General features: G+C 53.2%; 1 protein-coding gene across 1 annotated transcript in view; it reads right to left on the minus strand.

Moving 5' to 3' along the window:
• Positions 1-223: 223 nt before the first annotated feature.
• TGM2 (transglutaminase 2) overlaps positions 224-16,521 on the minus strand; it is a 33,252-nt gene continuing 16,954 nt past the window's right edge. Inside the window, exons 6-13 of the mRNA XM_082670506.1 lie at positions 15,878-16,055; positions 13,456-13,591; positions 12,463-12,566; positions 10,649-10,891; positions 8,371-8,643; positions 3,924-4,084; positions 2,800-2,936; positions 224-2,108 (exon numbers count right to left, since the gene is read on the minus strand). Of these exons, the coding sequence (XP_082526632.1) occupies positions 1,958-2,108; positions 2,800-2,936; positions 3,924-4,084; positions 8,371-8,643; positions 10,649-10,891; positions 12,463-12,566; positions 13,456-13,591; positions 15,878-16,055 (1,383 nt within the window). The 3' untranslated portion in view covers positions 224-1,957. The remainder of the gene's footprint in view (positions 2,109-2,799; positions 2,937-3,923; positions 4,085-8,370; positions 8,644-10,648; positions 10,892-12,462; positions 12,567-13,455; positions 13,592-15,877; positions 16,056-16,521) is intronic.

Below are 16,521 nucleotides of genomic sequence, written 5' to 3' on the forward strand. Positions count from 1 at the left end.
ACAGGCAGTTCATTCTGGTCTGAACATGGTTTGTTTGGAGAAGAGGCTGGAGGTGGAGCTGGACAGTTGTAGAGCATTGAATGCCAGTAAAGTTTAGATCTGAGGGCGGCGCTGAGGCTAGGGAAAGGCTCTTAGGCAGGAAGTGGCTGGTCCAGATGTTAAGTGAGCTCACCCACCCACTCTCCTCAAAAGCATGCAGCGAACAGACCAGACCTGGTTTGAATGTGAAAAATAAACTCTTTTATTTCAGTACTTGCTCTTTGTGGCTCAAAAGCACATCTACTGCTTGCTTGGAACCCAGAAGTATTTATAAAACCATAGAGAAATCAAGCAATATGTATACAGAATAGAACATAGATATTTCGGCTCAAGTGCTTCTTCCTGTGCAAAGCAGAAAGTTCTAAGTGCATCAGCGTGACTTTCCCCAAATCCCTCTCTGGGATTTGGGGGACTCTGGAGTCTTTGACCCCACTCCAGATACAGAATTCTCCCCACTTCCCTCTTCCAGGCTGAGGGAGGCCCAGTCACATGGAGAGAATGAGTGGTAAAGTCAGAGATGGCAACTTGTGGGGTCCCCGAGCTTAGTCAGGGGCAAAGGCTGTGTTCTAGGGCCCTGGCTCTTCAAAGAGGGGTTGGCTGAGATGCCAGCCTTGTTGGTGAGTGACCAGCACAGGCAACTAAGGCTCCTGTGAAGTCTACACATTGTGGTGGGTGGGGTCATGGGTAGGTCAGGGGCCTCCGGGGCTCTTTTCCCCTAGAACTGAGCTCTGAAGGAAGATGCCTGGGCACAGGTGGGGGACTCAGACAGGGCTGGGGGCAGGAAGGTGGTCATGGTCATGGTCTCATTCTCCAAAACATCCTGGCCTGTGACCTAAGGCTCTGTGAAGCCAGGGAGTAAGACTCAATGTCATTGGCAAGGCTGAGTCATATAAGGCACCAGAAGTGCAGAGCTGAAGGGGCCTTGGAGATGAGCTGGTTCAACCACTCTGTGACCGATGAGCAGACTGAGGCCCACAGAGGGGAAGGCAGTGGCTGGCCAGACTTGGGGCTCAAACCCAGGGCTCTAACCCCTCCAATTTCCTCCCCACCTCCTCATCCGAACTGGATCCTTTTTGATCAGGCCCCAGATGGCCTCTCTGACAGTCAGGTCAGGGCTGGTGTGGTGAACGGGGCCCTGGACTCAGAGTCAGAAGGCCTGGCTCCATTCCTGCACCTTCATATTAAGCAGCCTTGCAACTATCCAGCGGTGCAGGGCGGGCCACCTCCCTTCTCCAAGCTGCAGTCTCCTCACTGAGAAAGTGGCTCCCACTCTGCAGTTTTCCATGGCAATTAAATAGGTTGGTGGCCGTGTGAGCCCAGGAAGCACTTAGTAGGTGCCTCACAATTGCGGCGTGCGGGGGTACTGTTGGGCCAGGGCTGCTGGGATGTGGGGGGAGCTTGGGTCTGGACTATTCCTGGGACCCTCTCGATCTGCACCTGCTCAGGCTCTGCCAACGGCCCCTGGGGCCTGGGCACAATCTGGGGAAGGGGTTCAGGACACCCCAGGGAGCTGAGTTCCTTGATCTGGTCACTGGGCACACTGTTTTTCGCCTGCTCCCAGGGAAGGGGCTCTGCAGTTGATCAAACAATATGGCAGGTGGTCAGTGGCTTTCCAAATGGCATCTGGGCTGGGAAGGGAGGCTGGAGTCCCTCCTCCCCCCCGGCCCACCCCCCAGGCCCAGTCAGCCAAGATCAGGGCTCCTACTGTGGAGGCACAAAACATTCCTCACAGGTGAGGGAGGTGGGGAGCCAGGCTCAGGGGGACCATATGGGCCGGAAGTACATTTGATTCCAAAGAGGCCCCATAGGCAGCCCACCGTGCCCTGGGGTCTGGGGCCCAATAAGGGGCAAATTTTGCTCATTACCTTGGGATAAAGATTGGGGTCAAGTTGGGGGCCCTCGGCTGGCATGGGGGCCCTTAGGAGGTGTTAACAATGACATTCCTGAAGCCCTTCACGGCCTTCAGCCTGTCGCTCTCGAAGTTCACCACCAGCTTGTGGCGGCCCGCGTTCAGGGGCAGCAGGTCCACCCTCGCCTTGACTTCCTCCCCCGCCTCCACGGGGTGTGGGCTGGGAGAGAGAGAGAAAGAGGGTGAGATCAGGGCCCTGGCCTGGTCCCCACAATGGGGACAGGCCAGGATGACACGTGACTACTGAGATCTTAGCCTAGAAACTCCATGGATGTATAGCTTTGTGCCGACAGAATACAATGGGTCCCGCTCACCACTCTCCGAAGGCCTGGGCCATCTGCCCTCCTATGTGTAGAGGGGCTGGTGTGTTTGTGTGTGTGTGTGTGTGTGTGTGTGTGTACATGGAAGTGGATGGTGTGCTTGGGGGTAAGAGTGCGGATGCTCACGTGACCACATGCATGAAAATGCATTGAGCTGTACATACGTGACTCGTATGCCTTACTCTATATAAATTACAATGAAAAAGTGAAAAACAAGAAGTGTGTATGCTTGTGAGTGTACGTATATATAAATATGTATCCATGAGGGTACACCACACAGGCACGCATGTACACCTGTGTGCATGTGGGGACTCGGGTGTCCCGAGGTGGGTGCTGAGCGAATGTGTACATGTGCACAGAACGCAGCTAACGTGTGGGTATTTGGGCGTAGACACGGGGGAATATTAGGCAGGTGTGTGGAAAGGGAGAAGAGGGGGTTACGGGCCTGGGTTCAGTGCCGGAGGGCGCCCTTCCCCCCGCAGCATCTGCCCTCTGCTCCCAGGCCCCCAAGCTGGAGGGACCAGCACTTACATTTCCACGGTCTTCTGCTCCTTGGTCAGGCCCGCCCCCTCCACAGTGAAGGTGCAGCCTGACAGCGGCACGGTGAGCGGGTTCCACAGGGACACCTCAGCCACCAGCTTGCGATTCTGCTTGGGCTCTCCCAGGATCTAGAGGAGGCATGGGGCAGATGTCAGGGGCAGCACGGAGGGAGAGCAGCCCACAGCCCCTCAAGGGCATGCAGGGTCCCAACTGGGCCATCTCCATCTTTGCTGCAGTTTGGCCCAATGTCTGCCCAGCTCCGCCGCTAACATTCCTCGCCTCATCTGGAAAACACAGATGATGACACCTGCCCGGGCCTCCTTCATGGAGCTGAAGTGAGGCTCCACGCAACCCACAGGATGTGTAAAATGCCTCCCTCATTCTAGGGTCTAGGGTGGAAAGATCAGAGTCTTTGGAGCCAGGCTGATCTCTGACCCTTTCTCACTGTGTGACCTTGGCAAAGTTACTACCCTCTCTGAGCCTTGGTTTCTTCATAGAAGAGAAATGCCTGACTGCAGGGTTCTCATGAGGATTAACTGAGCTAATATGTGCAAGCTCCTAGCAGACTGTCTGGCACACAGTGCTCACTCCCTCCTGCTCTGCTCTTTACCATTTATTTGTAACTGCAGCATTTGGGGATCTGGGGCTGTGACTCCTCCAAGTGAATCACTATGATGACCATGAAGTTGGTGATAAGAATAGTCAGTTTTTACTGAGCCCTCATAACGTGCTGGATGTGGTTCTATGTGCTTCCTGTAGACTCACATTTAATCTTTACAACACCCATTGTATAGATGAATAAATGGACTCCAGCGTCTGTGCCCTTAACAACACATCCCTTCCTGCCCCACCAGGGCCCCAGGACCTGGGAATCTAGCATTAGTAGTTTAGCTTTTAAGGGTCCACGAGTCTGAGATCCCTAAGTGCCGTGATCCTACTACTCTGGGATTTTAGGATTCATTCCTAGAGGCTGTGAGTCCCAAATTCTGCTTCATGATGCTTTTCTTTGATAAACCTAGGATCTGAGGAACCTGGGGCATCAGAGATCTTGAGGTTGCAGGGAGGGAGGTGCATGCACGTGTGGGGACCTGTCCAGGGACCCAGCCAGCCCTTACCCGGATCTTGATTTCTGGATTCTCCAGATAGATGTCCCTCTCAGCCAGCAGGTAGCTGTTGGCAGCTGGCTCGACGAACAGGCCCCGCACCTTGATGAGGTTCGACTCGGTCAGGTAGTCACAATACTTTTCGTAGAGGATTCGAAGAGGAATGCTCTTCTCTGCAGGAGGGGAGAGGGGAGAGCACTCATGACATCTGAATCGTGGCCCCCACCTCTCCTATGGCATCTCCACAAGGCACAGAGAGGGCAAGGAATGAACTCGAGGTCACACAGCTGGCGAATGGAGGGGCATGTCCCAGCACTTTCCCTCACCTGCCCTGGCTCCAAGGCTCCCAGGGAGGAAGTGGGGAGGAGAGGCTTGGGCTTTAATCCTGCCTCTGCCCTTCGCTGACTGGGGATGCTGGGCAAGTCACTCCACCTCTCAGGACCTCATTTCCCCCCATGAGGTCGGTAGAACTGTACCCATTTACAGATGAAGAAACACTTCTGCCAGTAAGTGTTCAGATCAGGAGAGCTGGCCCTGCTTGGCCACTGTCTGACTGTGTGAGCCTGGGAAGATGACCTCCCCTCTCTGTTCCTTCTCTGTTCCCTGGGACATCTGGCACCCGCTGGGCAGAGCTAAGACCAGAGGTCATTTCAGAGCAAAAGCCACACAAGTGATAGGGGTGAGAAAAAAGCCGGCAGGGCCAACCCCTCCCGCTGCAGAGAAGCAAAGTGTGGATTGCAGCCCCATTTCTCTGACAAGAACACTGAAGCCTTAGGGCACCAGGGGTCAGCTTACAGGAGGCAAGAAGGAGCAGTGAAACGGGCACAGGACTGATTCTCCACAGGCCCTTCTTGTTCACTCGGTCGCAGGGAACCTTGGGAAAAATCCCTTCTGCTCCTCGGGCTTCCCCCCATCAAACAACAATGTTGGAGGAATGGTCTTGGGGCTCCATGGAGCCCAGCCAACCTCTCCTCACTATCCCAGTGCCATGATGGGAGATGCTGTTTCTTCTTTTTCTGCCATCTGTCCCCTCCGTCCCTGCACTAGACCAGCGTTTCCCAAACTCCAGCCATTCATGTGATTTTTCACATGTCTGAGTAATTCCTCAGTAAATAATTTTTCTTTCAGTCCCCTCACTTTACACTTTTTAACTTTTTTTGCTTAGGGAACCTTTTCATCATTATTTGCAGAAAACCTGTCTCATTTACCATAAGTAGAAGGAAGCTGGTAAAAACAAACACCAGCAAACAAAGTCATGTTTATTCAATTCGGGCCGATATTCTCATCTGCTGAGGGCTCCGAGTTTGAGACCTGAGCTTACTGTTAAAGAGGGAGGTTAGCAAGGGTCTGGGGTGCCCGGGCCAGTGAGCACCCGTTGGGAGGTCATCTCTAGGGCCGTGAAGGCCCAAACAGATGGTCACCTTCTCTCTGCATGAGTCAAGGTCCAGGTCCTGGCTGGGCACATTGGTGTTCCCCGTCCCACTCTCTGGAAAATGTGTGCCCAGCCCTCTAGTCACTCATTCCTGGGGTGGATCTGCCCCAACCTCTGCTCAGATGGCGTGGGGGGGAAAAAAAAAACCCAAAGCTTCTGCGAAAAAGGAGTGAAAATTCCTGGGTCAGGACCTGGTGGAGCAGAGTAGAAACTCTGACCAGCTCCACAGGAAAGAAGGAAACCATTGTCCTCCAGGAGCCTGGAGGAGGTGGCCCCAGCTGTTAACTTTTCCAGGAGGCTTAGGCCAGGGTGGGGCTGGACCTTTGAGAACTGCTGTCCACAGGCCAGGGGCCTTGGCTTCGGGCCAGATGCTGGCTGAAAGAGGGAAACATTTGCGGTTAGTGTCTATTCATTCCTTAGATGATTCCTTTGATCATCACAGAGATCACGCTGCCTGCATTCCTCATGACCCACCTGGAGGGGTGAGGGTATCCAGAGAGAGAGAAGGGGTGGGTGGCAGGAAGGAAGAGAGCAAGGAGGCGGGGTGGGGTCAGCTGGATTCAGTTCAGCTGTCCTAGGCCTGGCTTCCTGTCTGCTAGCACATGGAAATCCCCCAGATCTTATCATCAAAGAATAACCGCAACTCAGCCAAAGTTCAGGGTCTCACAGGGTGGGAGAATCACTCTCAGGTTGACTTTGGCCTTGGAGGCCTCAATAGAGCATCCTGGCCTAGCCCCACCTGAGGGCAACACGCAGTACCACTGCCCTTCTCTGCCCTCTCCCGACAGGCTGTGCCCCTCAGAGGTCTCCGTAGCAGGAGGGACCCCTCCGCTGTGAACACATCCCCAGGAAGAAACCCTGGCGGCTGTGGCTGAAGCAGAATGCTGCGAAGGGCCTGAGGGTATCTGGGAGGCAAAGGGTAACTCAACAGCAGCCTGGGTGGAAGTTGTTCTGGCATCCCTGGCTCAGGCTGCAGTTCACCTTATGATACACATTCCAGGAAAGGCACTTCCTCCCTTCGAAGCGGTTCTGAGCGTGAGGGAGAACTGACACGTGTGCATTCACACAAAGGGGCTGGAAGGGCTCTTCAAAGATGAGCCAGCCTTTGTACAAATGGGGAACCCGGGGCCTGGAATGGAGAAGAGAAATACCCAGGAGCCCACATCCTGTGGGCAGAATTGCAGGAACTAGGACCTCGGTATCCCGACCACCCCACACACCTGTAGGGATGGAGCCCTGCCCCTGACTCGGGGCCTGGATGTGGAGATGAGAGCTGAGTCCTCTGCACACCAGCAAGGCTGGCAGTGACTCAGGAAGCACTGAGCCCGGCCCTGAGACCATTGCCTGGCACAGCAGGTTCAGGAAAGATGCTTTTCGGCCTCCCCACACCTGTTGGCACCTGCTCAGCGAACAGTGAAGAGCCCCGCCGTGTCCAGGCACCATCATACACTTTCCAGATCTTTCCTGAACACACATCTCCTTTGCAGCCCATGAGGGGCATGCTAATGCCCCATGTGATGGATGGGTGTGATTCAAGCCCCAAGGTTATACATCTAGAAGGCGGGAGAGGTTCTTCCCTGGTGGTCCAGTGGTTAAGACTCCAAGCTCCCAATGCAGGGGGCACAGGTTGGATCCCTGGTCAGAGAACTGAGATCCCACACGCCACATGGCGCGGCCAAAATTAATATTAATAATAGAAGGTGGGAGAGGCCAGATTCAAAGCCAAGTCTGGCCTCCGAACACGCCTTTTAGCAGCATAAGTGTTGGGGCCCCAGCCCTGGTGCCACGTGGCTCTGCCCCAGAGTTTGCCGCTGCTCAGGGACCCTGACAGAGGGTCTGCTCTGTCCCGGCATGTGGCTCCAGGGTGCCTGAGGTGGCCCTGAGATAGAGGCCCCAGGGTTGACTGATGTTCTACTCAGATCATGCTGACCCCGGGTCCTCTCCCAACTCGAAGACCCCCCTGCCCTCCCCATTCCCACAAGCTCCAAGTGCAGGAACAGAGAATGGGCTGCTGGGGGGGATAGGAGACTGGGCTCCGTGCTGCCTCCCTAAGTGACCTCGGCTGCCGCAACCCCTCTCAGGGTCTCCAGCTTAATTTTAGGGAGATAACCAGTAGTGGTGACAAAGCCAGCAGTGAAAAAAGGGATCAAGGGGACGATGACTGTGCAGGCATCCGACCAAGAAGCCAGAGCGACAGAGGCTCTGCCCAGGGTTGAGGGCTGGGTGAGCTACTGACATCATTTCAGCCCCAAACGGGGAAGGGGATCTGCTCCCAGGGAGGTCGGGCCAGGCACTGGAGCCATGGAAGAGGAGAAGATCAGGGCTTTTCCTTTCCTATCACTGTTAGAGCCACACTGTCCAGTATGGCAGCTTCCGGCCACATGCAGCTGTTTAAGTGAAATTAAAACTTTAGTCCCATAATTACACCAGCCACACTGCAAGTGCACAATAGCCACATGGAGCTAGTGGCCACCATACTGGACAATGCAGATACAGGACATCCTTATATCACAGAAAGTTCTCTGGGTAGTGCTGGTCTTGAATCTCTTCTCTCTGAGCCTGAGAACCTCCAGAGAAATAGGAGAGGTTCTCAAAGGGTCTCTGGGGAGAGGCACCTGTAGTGTGAGTTGCTGGAGACGGAGGAAAGGAATTTGCTGGAAGGGGCAGCAGAGAGTCTGGGAAAGCAGTCAGGGGTCCTGCGAAGATGAGATGGAATGAAATAGAATAGTTGCTACGAGTACAGGTTCAAGTCTCCGTCCTGTCACTTCCTGTGTGGCCTTGGGAAAGTTACTTAACCTCTCTGTGCTCAGTCTTCTCATCTGGAAAATGGGACCATAAAAGAATCCTCCTACTTTTGTTATAAGAAGGAACTGGGTTGCTATTTATAAAGTGCCGAGGACAGGGCCTGACCCACAGTGAGGGCAATGGGAGTGTCTGTGAGGTAGATGGCACACGTTCAGCTCTCAGGGCACGACCTAGCATATCGTCAGGGTGGTCAACAGCTGCTCCAGGAACACAGGGCCTTACCAGAGAAAGGCTCCAGGGAAAAGTTGAGCAGGTCCTTGGTGCCACACTTGGGTCCCAGGATCCCGTTGTAGCTGACGGTGCGGGCACAGAGCAGGAGGCAGCCAGCGTGGTCCTCGGCAGTGTTGTTGGTGATGTGGGCAAAGACGTCGAAGTCGCTGCCCCTGTTCATGCCCTGGCCCGCACGGATCCTCATGGCCACCCCTGTCTCCTCTTTATCAGCCAGTTTGTTCTGGCGGTTGGCCCTTGTGAAGGCTTCCCTCTCCTCTGCGGACCCTGTGGGGACAGGGAAGAGAGCTTCATCACAGCTGGAAGGGGGATCAATGAGAAGGAGGCTGGGAGCAGGGCAAGCTGGCTTCTCAGAGTTCTGGTGACTCAGAGCACCCCCGGAGGGAGCCCCTTCTTTACATTACTGTGCCAGGAGGAGGAAAGAGTATTTTATTTACTTTCCACAAGTGAGCTCCTATACATCCCTCAAGACCCATCCCCAAATGACCCCTCTTCCAGGACACCTTCTCTGACTCCTCCTTTCCCAGGATGAAAGAGTCACAATGTCTTTTGGAGTTTCATAGCTGCCTATTGCCTGTCATGGTGTTTTGGTCCACCAGGTTTTTTTTCTGTTCATATGCTTACACTCTCAAGCCTCTTGAGGACTAAGACTGTGTTTTACTTAATCTGAAGTCATACCCAATGCCTACAACAGTGTTTGGTGCCTAGTAGGCACTGATACAATGAGAACTTTCTCACCTCTAAGCATTTTGCACAGGGACCACTTCTACCTGAAATCCTTTCCCTCCCTTCTCTACCTGTTGAGCTTTCCAGCAGGAATGACTGCCCCCTGCTTTATATTCCATTTACTTCTCCCCATGTGCCTTTTATTTTTGTCCCCAGTGTTGTTGGGTACATATTTATTTCTTCTATCAAATCATCAGCTCTAGACCTTTCAGAGGCCGGGGAAAGCATCTTTTCCTTCTGTTTTAGCCCTTCCCACTGGAGCACGGCCACTTAATACCCAATCCCAAGTCAGCCCTGGAGAGTCAACGGGGGTCAGATAAAGCCTGTGGTTTCTTAGTCACTTCTGTGAACCCTACTGTGCTTGGCACACCGTAGATGCTTAGAAAATATCTGTCTATTGAACTGGCCATTGGATGTGCTCAAATTCAATTTTTAAAATAAACCACATCTTTTTCCCACTACTGATTTAATATTAGTAGCAGAAAGAAGCTTCATCTTTGTGTCTGATTGAGCCCATCTTATTAAGTTTCTTTTGGTCCATTTCTCTTTAAACCTTTCCAATCTACCTTCATGCCCACTTCCCCACCTGTGTGTGAAATGCTAAAACAATTAATACTACAGAGTTCCAGGAACTTCTCTTCCTGGCCCCTCTGGACTTCCAAGCCTCTTCAGCACAAATACGTTGCAATAAAAAAGCATGGAGGGGGCTTCCCTGGTGGCGCAGTGGTTGAGAGTCCGCCTGCTGATGCAGGGGACGCGGGTTCGTGCCCCGGTCCGGGAAGATCCCACATGCCGTGGAGCGGCTAGGCCTGTGAGCCATGGCCACTGAGCCTGTGCGTCCGGAGCCTGTGCCCCACGACGGGAGAGGCCACAACAGTGAGAGGCCTGCGTACCGGAAAAAAAAAAAAAAAAAAAAAAGCATGGAGGGACCTCCCTGGTGGTCCAGTGGTTAAGACTCCGTGCTCCCAATGCAAGGGGCCCGGCTTTGATCCCTGGTCGGGGAACTAGATCCCTCATGCTGCAACTAAAGATCCCGCATGCCACAACTAAAGATCACGCATGCCGCAGCTAAGACCCAGTGCAGCCAAATAAATAAAATAAAGATAAAAAAAAAAGCATGGAATTGACCATCTATTGTTGGAGCTCCCACCACTAATAAGCTCTGTTAAACAACATGGACATCATGATTTTTCTGTGAAGATGAAAGCCTCTCTTGTATAACAGCCATCCCTTTCAGTTTTACTGAGTCAAACCAACAAAGAAAGTGAGGCTTAAAAACCCAATGAAATCTTTTTGTGGAATATAGAATTCTTTTCCTAAATGAATGATCCTTTACCACTGTCCCCCTGCCCCCAGGGTGTTTGTCAAGTTTGCATCTGATTCTAAGGAATTTCTTGAAATGGAGAGTAACCTACAGATCATTGTTGTTTGCAAGCTGCCAGAAAACACACCACACACACCCCCCCACACACACACACACACATGCCCTCTGGGCTGGTAAACAAGCTGCTTATCCACAAGGCAGTGATGAGCCCAGGGCCCCTACCCTCCGGGTACTTGTAGGTGTGGGTAATGTCCTCCCGCTCGTCTCTGCCCACGCTCTTTGTGCTGATCTTCTGCCCCACGACCAGGGAGTGGTTGATGGACTTGTGCATGGACCCATCATCCTGCCGGATCCAGTCCACCACGTCGGCGTTGACCTCGGCAAAGACGAAAGGGGCGTCGTACTTGGGGCTCAGGTCGCCCACCTTGATGGCACGAACGGGAACCGGGCCACAGCAGTATGTCCCTGGTTGGGAGGAGGAGAAGGGTAAGACGAGCCTGGGCTGAGGGGAGGGTGGTACCTCCAGAATCTTCCACAATTCAACCACACGTAGCCGAAAACCTAGAGACCATATAGCCTTTGACTCAGGGATTCCATTTCTAAGAAGGCAGCATCAGGTAAGAATTAAGAATTCCAGGGGAGGGAGTTCCTTGGTGGTCTAGTGGTTAGGACTCTGCACTTTCACTGCCGGGGCCCTGGGGTTCAACCCCTGGTTGGGAAACTGAGATCTTACACGGCATGCAACAAGACAAAAAAAAAAAAAGAATTCCAGGGGACCCTGGAACCCAGCTTCTGGGGTTCAAAGCTCAGTCTCTTATTAGCTGTGTGACCTTGGAGAAGTCACTTAACTTCTCTGAGTCCTGGCTTCACGTGGGGATATTTGTACCTACCTAATGAGGATTGGCAAACACTTATTTCTATGTGTTTGATAAACAGAAATGTATCCCAAGGCACTTAAGGAAATGAGGAAGCCAACTGTAGGCAATACTTTACAAGGGTGTGTGTCTGTCTGGTTTCCTGCCCAGACTGAGAGTAGCAGTCAGTGTCTGACACTGACTCAGGGAGTGTGTGCTAACGAAATGAACAGGAGAGCTAGATGTTTATCTGGGTGTGGTGTACCACTGCCTCAAACTGGTCACAAATTTAAATGTTGAGGACTAGAGGCTTGGTAGCTATATTACAGTGCGTCCATTTGATGGAATGTGGTAACATTAAATTAAAATTAAAATCACAGAAAACTGTCTGATAGAGAAATGCTAATGATATATGGAGAAGTGACAGGGCCAGGATGAAAGACCATGTGCAGGAAGAGTTCTTAACCTGGGGTCCATGGAACCCCCAAGGTGCAGCAAATAGAATTCAGGAGTTCATAAACTTGGATGGGAAAAAATTACATCATTATTTTCACTTCCTTCGACTGTGAAAGACCAAAAACCACAGTCTTAGGTGCACTTATGACTTGTCACTCATAAGAACCACAGATATGTTTATCTCTCTTTATAGTTGTTACAGATAACCGGAAATATAGATTGCATTCATCTCTACCACAAAATTATGGAACTTATTGATTCTACTAATAAATCTTGTTATATAGAGCATATATTACTATATCACAAATTTATTTAAAAATTTTTGGTAACTATATTGCAATGTAATTGAACCCTAGGTGTTATATTGTGTGTATTTAAAATATTATTCGGAGGAAGGATTCATTTGAAATTATTGGAAGCTGTGTGTGAATGTTAATGAAATTTCTTGGGGGGAAGAGGACAAAGATGCTATTCGACTTTTTTTCTCTGTGCTTCTCCATATTTTCTGTTTTCCACAATGTGCATGAATTACTTTTCAAATTATAAAAGAGGTGTTTTATAAAATATCAATGAGGTCCCCCAACACTCAATGTTCTTTGGAGTCAGCCAGACCTGGGTTAGCATCCCAGCTCTGCCCCTCTCCAGCTGAGGAGCCCCTCTGCTGGGTGGGTCCCCTCCAGCCTCTGTTTCTTCATCTCGGTAATGGGGCCACACCTGCCAACCCACCTTCGCTCTTCTCCTGGGGCGTGGGGTCCAGGGCCTGCCACCCCTCGTATCCCGGCTGCAAGTCAGGCCTGGTCATCCACGACTCCACCCAGCAGTGGAAGTTCCTGTTGGGGAAACAAAGCAAAACGTGGACCAGGACTCTCATGCAAACGTTCTCGGTCACCTCCTGCGGGCTGTCCACACTCGCCTTGTCCTAAGCTGACCCCAGAACGTCCCCCACCACACTTTGCTCTTCCTCTGGGGGCCCCAGTCGGGTGCTCCCAACTACACTGGGAGTCCTCAACCCCTCTCCCCAACTCCTTTCCCCTCTCAGTGGCTCTGCATGCCCAGCTGACCGGACCTCCTGATTTCTCGACTCTTCCTTCTTTTTTTTTTTTTGTTGTTTTTGTTCTTTTTTTTTGCGGTACGCGGTCCTCTCACTGCTGTGGCCTCTCCCTGCTGCGGAGCACAGGCTCTGGACGCGCAGGCTCAGCGGCCATGGCTCACGGGCCCAGCCGCTCCGCGGCATGTGGGATCTTCCCGGACCGGGGCACGAACCCGTGTCCCCTGCATCGGCAGGCGGACTCCCAACCACTGCGCCACCAGGGAAGCCCCCACTCTTCCTTCTTTTTCAGCTCACAGGCTCTGCCTGGATTCAGACCCCACCACCACCCACCTGGACCACAGCCCCGCCCCCTGCTTCCGATCTGTCCCCCCGGTCATCATCACACCCCTCTCCAGTCTGAAGCCTCTGGAATCAAGACCAGACCCCCAGCCTGGCACTGCAGACCCCGGACGGTGTGTTCTCCCTGACGCCCTTTCATGCTCCCTGCATTGACTTTCCTTCCTCTTGGCCTTTGCTCCTGCTGTCCCGCTCCTGGAGCCTCTCCAAGGCCCGCTTCCTTTTGTCCAAATACTGTTCAACTTTTAAACCCAGTTCAAATGTGACCTCCTCTGAGAAATCGACCCAAGTTTCCTCTCCAGGGGATCCTTCCCACTGAGCGCCCCCCTCACCAGATCATCTCGCTCTTGTCACTCTGGATCTCCCCAAACTCGTTGCGGAAGTACTCGATGAGCAGGTTGCTGTTCTGGTCGTGGGCCGAGTTATAGTTGGTCACGACGCGGGTGGGGACGCCGAGGCACCGCAGCACTGGGTCGGGGGACACAGTGGAGAGAGCTTAGGGGATGAGCTGAGGCCCTAGACACATCTGCTCTGCTTGGGCCTCCACGTGCCCATCTGTACCCCAGGGAGCACTGCACACTGGTAAGGGTGCACCCACCCGGACAATGGCACCCACCTCGCTGGTTGGCCCATGTCCACTCTTTCCCTTTCACATCACAGATAACAAAAGACTCTAAATGCAAATCTGACATTAACGGTCCTCTGCTAAACCCTCAATGGCTCCCCACAGCCCTCGAGGTCAAGGCCAGACCTCCACCGTGGCCCTTACCCTGGAGGGTCTGGCCCCTGACCACCTCCTGCACACTTCGCTCCAGCCACACTGGCCTCGCTGCTCCTCCAGCACTCCATGCTGCCAACAGCCCCAGGACATAGGCATATGCTGTACCCTGGGCCAGGAAGGCCACCCGGTCGGGTTTAGATTACCCCATCATTTGCATTCATAGCAAAACTGGCGAGTCATCATCATTCTCAATATACAGGTGTGTGAGGGATTCTTTAATTTGTCCTCTGAGGGCAGTGAGCGAGCTGTCTTATTTTATATCCCCAGAGCCCAGCACAGGCCTGGCACAGGCTAATTTGTCAAATGGGATGAAGGAGTGGGTGAAGTAGAAAGAAAAGGAGGAAGGAAAGGAATGACAGAGATTCAGAGTGAGGAGTGAACAGTGGGGCAAGCAGAAGAGGGAACAAAGGTCAGGAGCCCTTCCGTTCCAGCCCCAGCTGCTTCAGGCTGTGTGGCCTGAGGCCAGTCCCTTCGCCTCTCTGGACCTTGTTTCCTCCTCTCTAGCCCGGGCTTCAGGTGCACTGGGACTCCATCGTGGACGAGGAAGGCCTGCATTTGGGCCTCAGCACAGTTTACAGAGAGCCCAGAGTAACTGGGAAAGGGACTGGTGTTGGAATGATAGGTGACAAAGAGGCAGGATATCAAGTGGCATCTATAGACCACAGAGGAGGGACGAAGACCCCGGGCATGAATCCTGCCCAAATGGTGATGCTAGGTGCTCCCGACAGAGGGAATTATGGGTGTTTTTCCTCCTTCGTTTTTTTATGTTACTTTTTATGTAAAATGTAAAAGTAACATATTCTCAGGGTAAGGTAAAGAAAGTAACATCTAAAAACAGAAATGCAACAGAAAGGCCTACTAAATATAATCTGTAGGACCTTTGGTTTACTTTTAGTTTTGATTGAGGTTGAGTCTCTGAGACGGGGGAGGGACAGGGATGTGACCTTTGCCCTGTGCCCACCATCAACCAGAGCAAGAGCTTCCCCGATGGCCCTGGATTCTGGCCGGGAGACATGAGGGCACTGGGAGGAGGAAGGAAGGAGCAGCTGTGACCCTCCACCTCTTGCCTGGTTCCTGTGCCCTTTAACTTGGGTAGAGTCTGGATGCTCTGCTGCCCGTGGCGAGGGCTGATGTCCCAACCCCAGGCCTTGCCCCACCATGTGACAGGTTTCAGAGTACAGACCTGAGGCTTGGGGAGACCTGTCGCCGCTGCCCAGGGAGCAAGGCTCCACTCCTGTCCCAGGGATGGTGTCCCAGGAGGCCTCATCATCACAGTCTAAGGCCAGGAGGCTGGCCTTAGAGGGGCGGGCCCACCTCGTTCCAAGCCTGGCTGTGCCGCTCACCAGCTGTGCAACCTTGGCCAAGCCACTTCTCTTCTCTGAGCCTCCGTTTCCTCCTCTAAGAGGAGCTAATAATAGCAGCTTGTAATGATTCAGAGGGTAATGGGTATGGGCGGCCTGGCCGAACAGAAAAGTGTGTCACGGTGCCCATCACTGCAAATGTCCATCCGATCACGGTCAGCCGACTTATGGACACAGAGAAAATGCCCCAAGATCCAGCTGAGGAATCCCAGCTGCCCCGGAAATCCCCAAACCCCACCTAACTTGAACCAGAGACTGCTAAGTGACATCTCCCCGGGTCCTAAGAGCTCCCTGGGACTTGGGTCAGTGACTGCTGTCTCCATTTTACACATGAGGAAGCAGGCTTGGAGACACCAGTTCTCTTGCCCAAGTCCTCCCAGGGGTCAGAGGCAGAGCTGGAATTCAACCCGGGCAGTCCATCTCGAGTCCCTGGGCCGATCCACCATTCAGCTCCCTACAGAAACCCCGTGACCACGGGGGTCAGACGCCCCCTTATTTGACCAAATCTCCCTGGCTCCGTTACACATCAGGCCTGGGAGAAGGCTGCAGGGACCCGGGCTCACAGAAGCCAAGGGCAGTTCCAGGCCCTCTCACATCCCGTGTGCCGCTCACCAGTGCAGGCCACAGCAGCAAAGACCCAGCACTGGCCATACTTGACGCGCTGGCAGCTGTCATTCTTCCAGCGACGCAGGATGTCCACGCTGCCGATCCAGAACATGGGGCTGATGCCATCCCTGTAGTTGTTGTCCCAGCGTCCCAGCAGCACGCCCTGGTCATCATTGCAGTTGACCTGCAACCAGCGAGAGCATCAGAGGGACCAAGCCTGGGGAAAGGGTGACAGCTGCACTAGGGTGGGCATGAATTCAGCACATGGTGAAAGGCAGGGAAGGGCGTTCCAGGTTGAAGGAAGAGCAGGTGCAAAGATCCCAAGGTGTGACAGACCAGGAGGTTAGACATGGTTGGTGCTGGAGAGAGAAGCGGGAGGGAGGAGGTAGAGAGGGGTCAAGGTCGTGAGAGTGATGCTGGAGATGTGAATTTGTCCGTGGAGTGGAAGGGGAGTGACATGGCGTGACCTGAGTTTTACAAAGACCCCCTCTGGCCTCTGCCCAGATTGTGTCATTTGCCCCCAGACTCCCAGAACCTCGAGAATAAAATGCAGCCTCCTGACCGTGGCCCTGAGGCCTGCACCGTCTGGCCCTGCCCCCTCTGCAGCCCACCTGCATCCGACCCTCCTGCTTGTGCTCTGCTCCAGCCAA

Source organism: Grampus griseus, assembly GCF_964374135.1.
Source record: "Grampus griseus genome assembly, chromosome: 14".
NCBI classification, from domain to species: domain Eukaryota; kingdom Metazoa; phylum Chordata; class Mammalia; order Artiodactyla; family Delphinidae; genus Grampus; species Grampus griseus.